Source organism: Carcharodon carcharias, chromosome 1, assembly GCF_017639515.1.
Source record: "Carcharodon carcharias isolate sCarCar2 chromosome 1, sCarCar2.pri, whole genome shotgun sequence".
Taxonomy (NCBI): domain Eukaryota; kingdom Metazoa; phylum Chordata; class Chondrichthyes; order Lamniformes; family Lamnidae; genus Carcharodon; species Carcharodon carcharias.
In genome coordinates, this window is record NC_054467.1 from 177,652,726 (window position 1) to 177,667,139 (window position 14,414).

Genomic DNA, 14,414 nt, shown 5'->3' on the forward strand with positions numbered 1-14,414 from the left:
AGCCCTCTTGTCTCAAACTAACAAAGCCCCACTATCCTATTCCAGAGTCTGCTTGCATCTCCCCATTCATACATGTGGCATCCCATCCACCCCCTTGTGTGTCAGCGCTTCAGTTTCCCTTGTTGGGCTCCAGCTTCTCACCCCTCGGTCTCTCCTCTGCCTGCCATCATTCCCCCTTCCAACCCGGCCCCCTTGCAATGCCTTCCTGGCAGACACTCTTAAAACCTACCTCTTTGACCAAGCTTCTGATCATCTGCCCTAATGTGTCCTTATGTCACTCAGTGTCAAGCTTTGTTGGACAATGCTCCTGTGAAGTGACTGGAACATTTTACTATGTTAAAGATGTGATATAAAAACAAGTTGTTAATAAACTTGAGATTAGCACCTTTGTGCAGTTCACATTAACTTGTCTTTGAGAGAATGGAGAACATAAAAAATAGGAACAGGAGTAGGCCATTTGATCACTTGAGCTGTACCATTCAACAACATCATGGCTGATCTGACTGTGGCCTTAACTACACTTTCCTGCCTGCCCCCCTTAACACTTGACTCCTTTATCAAAATAAAATGTGTAACTCAGCCTTGGATATATTCAATGACCCAACCTCCACTACTTGCTGGGGAAGGGAATTTCAAACAACAAGAAATTCCTCTTTGTCTCTGTCTTAAATAGGAGACCCCTTATTTTTACTGGGCCCCTAGTTCTAGATTCTGCCATGAGAGGAAATATCCTCTCAGCACCTACCCTCAGAATCTTATAATTTCAATGAGATCATCTCTCATTCTTCTAAACTCCAATGAGTGTCAGCCCAATCTGCTCAACTTTTCCTCATTAAGACAATCCCTCATCCCAGGGATCAGCCTATGCACTTTCTCTGAACTGCTTCCAATGCAAGTATGTCCCTCCTTAAGTAAGGTGACCAAAACTGTACACAGTACACTAGGTGTGGTCTCATCAACGCCTTCCTACTTTTACACTCCATTCCTCTTGCAATAAATGCCAACGTTCCGTCTGCCTTCCGAATTACTTGCTGTATCTGCATGCTGACCTTTTGTGATTCATGTACAAGAACACCCAGAATCTTCTGGATATGCAGCATTCTGTGGTCACTCTCCATTTAAATAATATCCTGCTTTTCTATTCTTCCTGCCAAAGTGGGAAAACTCACATTTTCCCACAATATGCTCCATCTGCAAAATTTTTGCCTCACTTAATCTATCTATTTCACCTTGCAAACTCCTTGTATCCTCCTCACAACTTGCTTTCCTACCTATCTTCATATTGTCAACAAATTTGGCTACAATACAGTCAGTCCCTTCATCCAACTCATTAATGGAGGTCATAAATAGTTGAGGTCCCAGCACTGATCCCTGTGGCAATCCACTAGTTCCAGTTTGCTATCACAACTCTCTGTTTCCCATTTGTTAGCCAGTCCTCTATCCATGCTAATATGTCACTCCCCACACCATAATGGTTTATCTTGGGTAGTAGCTTTTTATGTGGCACCTTATCAAATGCCTTTTGGAATTCCAAATACATCTACTGTCTCCCTTTATCTACCCTGCTTGTCCATATCTTCTGTTATTAGGGAAATTGGTGTTTTAACTATCACTTGCCTAAAATGATTACAAAAATGCAGCAGAAATAGGGTTCTTTAAGAATGTTGAAACTTTAAAATATAACTTTGTTAAAAATCAAATTCTTTCTCTTGACTGTAGGTAATCTGCCATCTGACAGCAAGTCTCAGAATATGAAAAAATTCAGATCTCTTCCTCAGGCTTCTGTAAGGACTACTGCAGTGAATCTCCCGCCAAAACTTCCATCCCGACTGCAAAGGGAAGGGCTTGCCCAAAGCCAATCATTTCTGCCAGTTATGTCAAGCGAATCCCTGAGAACCAATCGTGTACTCCCTGCTATTCCATCTCAGAAGAAAGGTACTCATTCAGAAGGCTTGTCCAAGTGTGTCACCAAATCGCAGCACAACAGCCAATAAATATAGAAATGTTGATTTAAAAAAAAATCTCTCCTTTTTTTAGAATGATTTATGAAACTGAGTAAATATTCAGATATATTTCTTTAATTAATAACTTTTGCCTTTCATTTTCAAACAAGGCACTAGGTTTTTTTTAATGCATTTTATATTTTGAGACTGCAGTGCTTTGTTTGTTAAAAAGGCAAGACATTCTCGTGGAAGCCTCAATTGCATGCCAAATGTAATCAGTCTATATTCAAAATTGTTTACTTGTGCTATGTGTATCTTTAAATTATAATTTTTCTCTGTATACATTTTTCAGGCCCTAGTGCTTCTAAACATGGAAAGCACTTGTTTGAAACTGCAGTTAATAGCAGTCCTAAGGCATTGATTAAACAAAATTGAGAATGCTGGAAATTTTTAGAAGAGTAAAAAATGCTAGAAGTACACAGCATAACTGAATCAGAAAGATGAATTAACATTTCAGGTGTTAAGAGTTACAGTAATATATTGTATTTCCTTTCAAATGATGACCTATTGACTTTCAACATTTTCTGTAATATACTGATGCTACCAAGGGATGAATTAGAGGATGTGGTAAGAACTAGTCACATACTGAGTCCTTTGAAATCCACAGAATAGGCTTTCCAGGGAGTCAGTTTGTAGCTGAGCTATCCAGGAAAGTCTCATATTTAATCAATGCTCTATGTTGAATGACCAAGCTAATCATAGCTTGTATATCGTAACAGTGTTACAACTACCCTCAGTAACATGTGCTAAGGGAAAACCAGCCATGGTTATGTCTCCTGATCACTGTTCAGCAAAACCTTATTGAACGATATGCAGGAGAGGATATCAGGTGAAATCAGGATTAGTTGTAATGCCTCTCCATGACCAAAAAGCTTGTCAATACATAAGGCTCTAAGATGGTGCAAAGTTAGCATGGTAGATTTTGCAGCTACCAAATTTCTCTGTTACTACCCCTGAAAAATATTCTGAGGTCAATTAACCTAATTACTGCAATTTTATTACGCTCCCAGTGAGATTCTCTTCTCCACCAAAAGACCACCTTGGGAACTGGACGATCACTGCAAGTCTTGGGTATCTACAGCAGCAGAGCAGGTTGTGTACAGAGCAAAAGAGAAACAAATTGGTGCAAAGTAGAAGAGTACAAAAGTCCATCTGTCCAAAAAGCAATATTGGATGTCAAAAAAAACTCTCCAAACATTTCCCCACCTGCCATCCCAGAATTAGCAGAAGGCCAGAGCAAATTTCCCCTCAATTCTCCAAGATTCACATATGAAGAATAGCCACTTCAGCATTGCATCAAAGTGTGACTGGTGTCCATTGAACAGTACACCAGCAAGTAATCAATATTAAAAGGGGAGCAGAAGAGAGGAGAGAAGAAAATTAACAGAAGAAAAATGTAAAAACTGCATTGAAATTAAAATCAATACTTTTATACAAATAAATAAAAATACTTCACTTACAATTTTTTGTCCAACCTATATGTTTGAATTTCTCAACATTCAACTCTAGTCCTATGCCACAATCTCTCTCTCCAAGCCTGCTATTTATACTCCTTGAACTAACTGATGCTTCCAGCTCCCAGCAATGCTACCACACTTCTTAAGATTGCAACTAGTTAACTGCTTTCCTTCCAATAAAAATGTAAATAATACCAAAAATATTCAGTAGCCTTTGTGAGAGGACTATTTGAGATGTTAAAATGGTCCAAAATTATGACAAGATAGAAATTCATTATTTTTTATTTTATGACATTACTTTTATTAACTATCGTGTTCAGTGAAAATCCTCCTTTCATTATTTTAATGTTAGAGACTTTGTTGGAACATTGAACAGAGAAATTTTGCTTGAACAGGTTAGCCAATTTGTTAAAAAGGGTAGAATGGAATTTCTACCTTGATGTGTGAAGTTGCTATATACTTAACAGCTGTGGAAAGTTTACTTTCTGTCTCATCTTTGCTTCAACGTGCATTTGCTATTGGACTGTCAGATTACAATAAATTACTTCCAAAAAATTGAAGGATATACTTGTTCAACATTCTTATATTGAAATATTCAACCTGTTTTTTAACTGTTTGTGATGCCTCATGTTGTGCACATTTCCTCCATCAGAATAAAAGCAAAATACTGTGGATGTTGTAAATCTGAGGCAAAAACTTTTTGCTTCTTTCTGAAGGGTCATATGGACTCAAAACATCAATCCTGTTTCTCTCTCCGCAGATGCTGTCAGGCCTGATGAGTTTTTCCAGCATTTTCTGTTTTCCTCCATTTGAAAGCTGAATCCAGACTTCTGTGCTCTTCACTCCAAACTGACAATGTTATCGCCAATTAAGTCAGCTGGTTCACTATTTTTAACTCCCCCTTCTTTGTACTAGAGTGTGATTCTTCACCTTAGTTTGAAGATCCCTTAGACTGAGGTTGGCAATGCGCCACTTGTAGTGATTCATGGCTAGAACCCATATGCTGTGATGCCATTGTGGGTCTAATTTCCCTATATATTGTACGCTGTACTCCCAGTAAACTTTACAGGAATACAGTTAAACAAGCATAAGCAAAACTCCAGCAACTTTCTCAAGTAGTTATTCTTCATGTGTAACCTTGAACAGTGAGTGCAGCCCCTCACATCCCATAGCAACACCTTCAGGAAAGAGCAAGAGACCCTGGACACAGTATTACCAGGTTTCCTCTCCATCCTGTGGATGCTGCAGTCTGAAAAATCCAAGTGCTGGTCAGCTTTTCTGACAAATGTCATGGTCCCTTCAATTAGAATTTCTTCCTTTGGCAGAATGGACGTGTCATCCTGTTCGCCGTCCTGAATTGGTTCAGGAGTCTGGAGGCAGGATGACAATTGGTTGGTGCTGAAGAGCTGGGCATGTTTACAGAGAGATGGGTGCTAAATTTGAAAATGGTCCTGCAATTCTGGCATTTTTTTTTATTCATTCACGGGATGTGGGCTTCACTGGCTGGGCCAGCATTTATTATTCATCCCCAGTTGCCCTTGAGAAGGTGGTGGTGAGCTGCCGTCTTGAACCGCTGCAGTCCACGTGGCGTAAGTACACCCACAGTGCTGTTAGGAAGGGAGTTTCAGGATTTTGATCCAGTGACAATGAAGGAACGGCGATATATTTCCAAGCCAGGATGGGGAGGGGAACTTCCAGGTGGTGGTGTTCCCATTTATCTGCTGCCCTTGTCCTTCTAGGTGGTAGTGGTTGTGGGTTTGGAAGGTGCTATCTAAGGAGCCTTGGTGAATTCCTGCAGTGCATCTTGTAGATGGTACACACGGCTGCTACTGTGCATCTGTGGTGGAGTGAATGTGGATGTGGTACCGGTCAAGCGGACTGCTTTGTCCTGGACGGTGTCCAGCTTCTTCAGTGTTGTAGGAGCTGCACTCATCCAAGCAAGTGGGGAGTATCCCATCACACTCCTGACTTGTGCCTTGTAGATGGTCGACGGGCTTCAGGGAGTCAGGAGGGCGAGTTATCCGTTGCACAATTCCTAGCCTCTGACCTGTTCTTGTAGCCACATTATTTATATGGCTAGTCCAATTCAGTTTCTGGTCAATGATAACCTGCGGGATGTTGATAGTGGGGGATTCAGTGATGATAATGCCATTGAACATCAAGGGGTGGTGGTTGCATTGTCTCTTGTTGGAGATGGTGATTGCCTGACTCTTGTGTTGTGCAAATGTTACTTACCACTTGTCAGCCCAAGCCTGGATACTGTCCAGGTCTTGCTGCATTTGGACATGGTCTGCTTCAGTATTTGAGGAGTCGCAAATGGTGCAGAGTATTATGCAATCATCAGCGAACATCCCCACTTCTGGCCTTATGATGGAAGGAAGGTCATTGATGAAGCAGCTGAAGATGGTTGGGGCTAGGACAGTACCTTGAGGATTTCCTGCAGTGATGTCCTGGAGCTGAGATGACTGACCTCCAACAACCACAGCCATCTTCCTTTGTGCTAGGTATGACTCCAACCAGTGGAGAGTTTTCCCCGATTCTCATTGACTCCAGTTTTGCTAGTAGTCACTCTCACTTCACCTCGGAAGTTCAGCTCGAGTCCATGTTTGAGTCAAGGCTGTAACGAGGTCAGGAGCTGTGTGGTCCTGTGGAACCCAAACTGGGCATCAGTGAGCAAGTTATTGCTAAGCAAGTGCTGCTTTGTGTTGATGGCCCCTTCCATTACTTCACTGATGATCGAGAGTAGACTGATGGGGCGGTAATTGGCCGGGTTGGATTTGTCCTGCTTTTTTTTTTGTGTACAGGACATACCTGGGCAATTTTCCACATAGCCGGGTAGATGCCAGTGTTGTAGCTGCACTGGAACAGCTTGGCTAAGGGCGTGTCAAGTGCTGGAGCACAAGTTTTCAGTACTATTGCCAGAGCCCATAGCCTTTGCAGTATCCAGTGCCTTCAGCCATTTCTTAATATCATGTGGAGTGAATCAAATTGGCTGAAGATTGGCACCTGTGATGCTGAAGACCTCTGGAGGAGGCCAAGATGGAGCATCCACTCGGCACTTCTGGTTGAAGATTGTTGTGAATGCCTTATTTTTTGCACTGCTGTGCTGAGCTCCTCTATCATTTAGGATAGGGATATTTGTGGAGCCACCTGCTCCTCTGAGTTGTTTAATTGTCCACCATTCATAGCTGGATGCAGCAGAGGACTGCAGAGCTTAGATCAGATCCATTGGTTGTGAGATCGATTAGCCCTGTCTATCACTTGCTGCTTATGCTGTTTTATAGCTTCACCAGGTTGAGATCTCATTTTTGGGTATGCCTGGTGCTGGTCCTGGCATACCCTCCTGCACACTTTGTTGAACCAGGGTTGATGGTAATGATAGAGTGGGGGATATGCCAGGCCATGAGGTTATAGATTGTGTTCGAGTACAATTCTGCTGCTGCCCACAGTGCCTCATGGATGCCCAGTCTTGAGTTGCTAGATCTGTTCGAAATCTATCCCATTTAGCATGGTGATAGTGCCGCACAACACAGTGGAGTTCAGCTTCATCCTCAATAAGGAGGCAGGACCCAGATGTTAATAAGGAGGACTTTGCAGCGTCGACAGGGCTGCAATTGCCATTGTCATTTCCGGTGCCTGGGTCAATGCCAGATGGTCCATCTGGTTTCATTCCTTTTTTGTGTCTTATAGCAGTTTGATAGGCCAGTTAAGATTCAACTACACTATGGGCCTGGAGTCACATGTAGGCTAGACCAGGTAAGGATAACAGATTTAGTGAACCAGATGGGTTTTTACAACAATTGGACTTTTAATTCTAGATTTTTATCGAATTCAAATGCCACCATCTGTGGCGGGATTTGAACCCGAGTCCCCAGAGAATTATCTGGATTACTAGTCTAGCAACAATACCACTATGTCATCACCTCCCCCTAGTTTACCTAACTTCCCTAATCTTAAGGTGGTAAAATTCCAGCCATGAGCTTTCCAGCAGGAATTACTGTATAGCATACAGGAGTGGGAACTCTGATTGATTTTCCTTTTTTAGCTTTCTAACCCAAGGAGACTGAAGTTAGTTTGCTGCCTCCTTTCCAATACAAATGCAACACATACCAAAACTCTTCAGCGTCCTTTGTGAGGGGACTGTGTGAGATGTTAAAATACTCTAAAAAGTAAGCTATAGAAATCACTCAGTGGAGTATTTTATCTGCTGAAGGGTCATGAGGACTCGAAATGTCGACTCTTTTCTTCTCCACCGATGCTGCCAGACCTGCTGAGTTTTTCCGGGTAATTCTGTTTTTGTGTTGAGTATTTTTATTGGCTATTACATTCGGTACAATTATAACCACTTCCCAAATGAGATCAATTAACTAGGCACAGATTATAAGGTGAACATAGAGTGTTCCTGCTCTGTATAAACCAGTTCTCTGTTAAGTAGTATATTAATCATTAGGTTGAAAAGCCCTTTGTCAGCATACCTTATTTTATCAGCGCTGAATTGAAATATGTGATAACTCATACGCAAGATAAAATCTTGCTACCATATCACATACCTTGAACAAGTGATCATTCCAAGCTGAATTTTACATGGTGCTGTGATTCCACCCACCCCCACCTCCACCCCAACCCCTGGCTAAAACATCAGAGAGGAGACAGCTTGCCCACTATCATGATGGTTGATCCACAGCAATTTATCAGGGGGAGCAGGAATAATTGCTTTAAGATGAGGCTTCTGCCCCTTTCTCAGGAGGAAGTCCTGCCTTAGAGAACTGCAGGCCAATTGGATGGCCAGCAGCTGTGTAGTCACAGCACCATCAGAGGGGAATGGTGGCCACTGCTGGGGCGACAGGCAGTCCCCAATGCTGAGAAGCCTAGATAAGTGCAAGATCAGGGGTCTCGGCAAGATGGGTGAGGTGGTTGGCAGGCTGGCTTCAAGAGGCTGGGGGGTGGGTTTGGGGGCAATGACCTGGTGGGGGATGCCTCTGGCCCATAAAGGGGGTCCCCACACCCTTGCCTGAAATCAGTCCATGCAGCTAAAGCAGTTGGGATTTCTACATGGCGTGAGAGGCCATTAATTGGTCTCTTTAATGGCCTCAATAGCCCAAGGATGGACGGGCGCCCCAACATCTCCCTCGCCATGCCCCCAGATGATTTCAGACATGTTGGGGTGGGTGGATAGATGATGGGAAGGCCAAACCGCTGGATTTTATGTGCCCCCCCCAACCCCCGCTTTCAAACCTGTTGGCGGGGGAGATAAAATTCAGCCCTCTTCCTTTTTCACAGATAATTTTTCTAAACTTCCTCTGTTGGGAATAAATGTATGAATGGATATTTTTCATTGTAGGATAACAAAATAGCAACCAAAATATTCTGATGAATTTACAAAAAATACAAGTCAAGAAAAACTGTACACTTTAATCACAACTATAGGAGCTAAACTTGAAGAAGGGTAACTTAAAAAAGTTGAGTTTTCCCTTATTGAACATGCTGAGATAGCAATATTATGCTACTTTGATTTCTATAAGCATTTTAGTTTTGCACTCTGATGTTTGGCTGTATTCAGTGAGTCAGAATGATATTGAATACACATGATCAGATTGTGAAAAAAGTCTTTTTTTTATATCTAGTCCTTCAATGTGAATCGGTGTAAGTAGTATTTAGTTTAAAACAGCATACCTGCTATATTGGCTAAATTATTTAAAGAGAAGGTATCATGACAAATAAATCACAATTTAATCATAACAAATAATATATTCACTTTGCTGAATTGTGATCATTGATAGCAGTTAAAATTAGTATAATTGATATACTGCATTACAAACAATTCTACCAACTATAACATACAGTGCATAAAACATACATGTTTCTGGCATATGCTCATTTTTATGGCTACCATTTTGGAAAACTACTTAAACTTGTAATAGTAGAGAAGTCATCTTCAGTATTTAGGCAATTTGTTAATCCTGGCACTGGTTTGTTACTTTTGGTACTATTATTATTTTGCATTCTTTTGTGTTGCCAACCAAAATAATATACTAAAACAAAATGTAGAAATGTAGATCACCATTTCATTCCACTTCAATCCAACAGATTTATGGATCGCTATCATGCTATCATTTTAAATTGTTCACAGGATGTGGGTGATGCTGAACAACTAAAATACAAAAGCTGCATTTATTGCCCATCCCTAATGAAGGTGGTGCTCTATCTTTTGATCTCCTGCAATCCTTGTGGTGATGGTAATCCCACATGGGCCCGAAGGAGCATGAGCAGATACCCCTTAACGTAAAGATAGGTGATTACATGTTGGCAGAGGTGAACGCCTTGAAAATCTTGGATATACATATTCAAGTCGTTGAAGTGAGATGGCCGAATGGATAGTGTTCTAAAAAAATAAACAGATGGTCATTCTCAGTAGCCTGGGAAAACCAAGTAGGTTTAAGCATGTAAAATAAGTTTAATGTGAGGCTCCCAGCCCCATTAAAACATTTAAAAGACCAACTTGCCTTCTGGGAGTGTGTTGGATGTCCACCCCCACGTTCTGCTCCATTAAACCAAGAAGTGGGTGGCAGGAGGAGAGTTGAGGTTGGGTTTGAGATTTAAACATTTTTTTAAAAATCTCATCCAAATCCAACTTTTATTACTCCCATGATACTTGGTAATTCCAGGATACTGACCCAGCAACAATGAAAGAAAGGTGGTATGTAACCAAGTCAAGATGGTATGTGGCTTGGAGAAGAACATAGAGATGGTTATGTTCACACAATATTGCTACTCCTACCTTCCTTAGTAGTGAAACGTGCATGGGAGGAAGGTGTGGAAAAGTAACCTTGTCAAGTCACTGCATTGCGTCCTGTAGATTGTATATAATAAAGTTTCAGTGTGACAGTGACGGAAGAGCTGAATACTGGATGCTATCAAATATCTTCAAGACTGAAGATGAACCCAACCAGGTGAGTGGTGCGTATTCAATCACACTCCTAATGTGAGCCTTGTACATAGAAGAGTGGTTTTAAGGTGTCAGCTGGTGAGCCGTTCATCACATCAACACCCAGACTCTATCCAGGAAATTGTCAGGGCTGGGTCTGGTCCAGTTAAGTTTTTGGTCAACAACGGGTCTTCAAAATTTTGCTATTCAGGAGCTCAATGATGGTAGTGGTGTTGGTCGGGGATAGGATTTTCTCTTGCTCAAGATAGTCATTGTCTGGCATTCATGTTATTATTGCCTATTATCTGTCAGCTTATGTCTAGATGTTGATCAAGTTGTCACAGACAGAATTTGTGTTTTATTATTGCCCGTGATCAAAGTGTTTTTATGAGTGAGGTTAGTGTGAATAACTTGAATGATACTCAGAATGACTTGTCCCAATTTAAATGATTTCAGCAACAAGCTTTTGTCGATTTAAAAATAAAAGATTATTTATCACACTTACCCTGGAGGTTTAAAATGCAACATCTCACACATACTATCACACACATGAAAATTAGATACAGGTGAAGAAAAAACCAACATGAATACAACCTGGAATGATTTTAATCTCTTTCATAGCAGGCCTGCAGTTTCTTTGATGAATTGATGCTTTAGCTGGAGGGAAGGTCTTGTAAAGCAGAGAATTCTCCATAAGCTGCAAGGCATCTTGTAGTTGAATTGCCAGAATGTTGACTCTCAGGTGAACTTGAAATTGAAATAGGTTGGGGAGAACAGTCCTTCTCCCACTTTCAAGGTATCGTTGTATCTTACCTTGGCTGTATAGTTGTCTTCTGTCAATGGCTTTCAGGTAGTCTTTTGATGGTATTTGTTTCAGAACTGCTTCTGCTGTTATATTTTAAAAGCAGGTAACAAACATGACTGCCTTACCAATGGGACCTGTCACAAGTTCAAAGTTCTTTTTCAAATAAGGTGGTGTGTTAGGCTGGTAAACATCTTGTTTTGTGGCTTTTCACACCCTGAGTTTCAAACAGCGAAGGTCTTTGTGTTTGGGATGAGGGGCCATCACAATACAATGAAAGGCTGATGAGTTCCATTTCGTATTCAGCTAACACCCATTGAGTTTCGATGTCTCTATTACCAAAGGGGAAGCAAAAAGTGTCCACTGGTATGTTATCGTAATTTCTGTTGACAGTGCATCCTTAACAAAGGGATGTGTGAATTTCACATGTGGCTGTGATTGTCCATATTTTAATTAGGTATTTACTTGAGTTTAAGGATTGTCTGAAGTTGAATGCTGCCAAGTCACATAATAGTCATCTTAAACAGCTTTTGGTGTCCACTTATTAAAATATAGCTTTAAAGTTTGTGATATCTTCATGCCTGTACTGAGCATGACAAAGTCCTGCTGTGGTTTGACATTGGCTGCTTCATTATGAGTTGAGTTATGATTAGAATTAACAGTACCACACTTGAGGCAAGGTCATTCATGCAGCTAAAGATGGTTGGCCTGAAGGTGCTTCCTGAGAGTGGTCTTCAAGAATTGTGATGATTTACCACCTACAACTACAACCATCTTTCTTTGCATCTGATATGACACTGGAGCATTGTGACCTTTACTCCCATTCTCCACAATATTGCCTGGACTCATTTCAAAAGCTTCGGTCCTCACCACAAACTCTGTTCCCCACCCACCAAATCCATTTCTCTCCTGGCAATGGACTGAGGTTGAAACAGACTGTTCGCAACCTTGGTTTCATATACGAACCCACCTTGAGATTCTGATATGTCTGTACCATCACTAATAGCAACTAATTTAGCCCCCATAACATTGCCAACTCCACACCTGCCTCAGCTCATCTGCTGCTGAAACCCTCATTGATGCCTTTATTAAGTCAGAACTTGACTATTCCAATGCACTCCTGGTTGGCCTCCCATAAACTTGAAATCATCCAAACTCTGCTGCCCATATCCTAACTTTCACCAACTTCCATTCACCCAACATCCCAGTGGTCAGTAACCTACATTGGCTTCCAGTTAATCAATAGCTCGATTCTAAAATTCTCATCCTTGTTTTCAAATATCTCCATGGCTTCACCCCTGCCTTTTTCTGTAATCTCCTCCAGCCCTCCAAGGTATATGTGTTCTTCCAATTCTGGCCTCTCACTCATCCCCGATTTTAATAAGTGGAGTGTAATCCTTGACTGGGTTTGGTTTGGTCTTGTTGTCAAATTGCGAGAAGGCTATTGCAAAGTATTCTTGATTGCTTGCATATCATCCTGGGAATCTGTGACAAGAGGCCATCAGCAAATAGGAGTTTACAATTAAGTTGTTCCCAGTTCTTTATTTTAGCTTGTAGTCCTTCAGTAACAACTGCCTGCATTTATATAAACAAAGTAAAACATCCCAATATGCATCACAGCAGCATTATCAAACAAAATCTGACACCAAGTCACATATGGAGATGTTAAGACAAGCGACCAAAAGCTTGGTCAAAGAAGTAGGTTTTGTAGAGCGAAGAGAGGAAGAAAGGCAGCGTGGTTTAGGGAAAGAATTACAGAGCTTAGAGCATTTATTTGTGTGGCACCTTTAATTTTGCAAAATGTCAATCATCGAGCAAATAAAATGGGGAGTGTACAAAAGCCCACATTTGGAGGAGTGCAGATATCTCGGAGGCTTGTGGTGCTAAAGAAGATTACAGAGATAAGAAGGGGCAAGGCCGTTGGAGAGATTTGAAAATAAGAATGGGAATTTTAAAAATCAAAGCATTGCTAAACTAGGAAGCAATGTAGATCAGCAAGCACAGGAGTAATGGATAAATGGGACTTGATGAAAGTTAGGATATGGCTTGCACAGCTTTGAATGACTTTATAAGTTTATGGAAGTTGGAAGACGGGAGGCTGGCCGTGACAGCACTACAACAGTGTAGAGGTAACAAAGGCACAGGACAGGGTTACAGCAGCAGGGGGGAGCGGGCTATGTTATAGAGTTGGAAATGGGTAGTCCTGGTGATGGAGTGGTTAAAGGATTGGAAATTCATTTCAAGGTCAAATAGGACACTAACTTTGTCGTTAGTCTGGTTCAACCTCAGACAGTGACCAGGGAGAGGAATGAAGTCAGTTGTCAAGGAACAGGGTTTGTGGCAGGGATCAAAGACTTCAACCTTCCCAATATTTAGTTGCAGGAAACCTCCAATCACCTAGGGGAGTCAGTGACATAGTGGTATTGTCACTGGACTAGTAATCCAAAGTCACAGGGCAATGCTCTGGGAACCTGTGTTCAAATCCTCCCATTGCAGATGGTGAATTTAAGTTCAATAAAAACCTGGAATTAAAAATATGATGATCATCATGAAACCAATGACATTGTTGTAAGAACACATCTGTTTCACTAATGCACCTTTACGGAAGGAAATCTGTTGTCCTTTCCTGTTCTGGCCTATATGTGACTCCAAACCAACAACAATGTGGTTGACTCTTAAATGTTCCCTGAAGAAGGGCAATTAGGGTTGGGTAGTAAATGCTGGCCTAGCCAGCAACACCCACATCCCATCTCAGGCAAGCAGCATGACAAACCAGAGACAGTGCAGCAGTTGACAGAGATGATAGTGAGGTAGAGCATATCATGAAAGACAGGTGGAACCTGACATTATGTTTTCAGATGATGTTGCCAAGGGACCATATGGATAGATCCTCAGGGGTCTCCAGGGATGTATTTTAGAAGTTTTTCATGTCATTCTGGTCAACAGACAACTGCAATTCATATGCCTTTTTACTCCACCAGGTGTCACTCATACTTCTTAATTTGGTCCAGCCTTGTTTGCTGATGTCATCTTAACATGTTTCTTTTTATATTATTGCTTTTTTTTATGACTTATCCTTTACACATAATGAATGCAGCTAATGTAGCATCAAGTACCCTTTTAATGTCATCATTTTCATCAAACTAGTCATTCGGCAGAATCATCCGTGCCCCTGGCGTCAGGCATGCTCAGCAGCGTGAACGGACAATATGGCAAAAAGGCCAAAA

At 41.4% G+C, this 14,414-nt stretch overlaps 1 protein-coding gene across 1 annotated transcript in view; it reads left to right on the forward strand.

The window, feature by feature from the left end:
- The window catches only part of ankrd55 (ankyrin repeat domain 55), a 147,162-nt gene that overhangs the window by 87,029 nt on the left and 45,719 nt on the right, over positions 1-14,414 (forward strand). The window contains exons 11-12 of the mRNA XM_041183205.1: positions 1,720-1,935; positions 3,014-3,141. Of these exons, the coding sequence (XP_041039139.1) occupies positions 1,720-1,935; positions 3,014-3,141 (344 nt within the window). The remainder of the gene's footprint in view (positions 1-1,719; positions 1,936-3,013; positions 3,142-14,414) is intronic.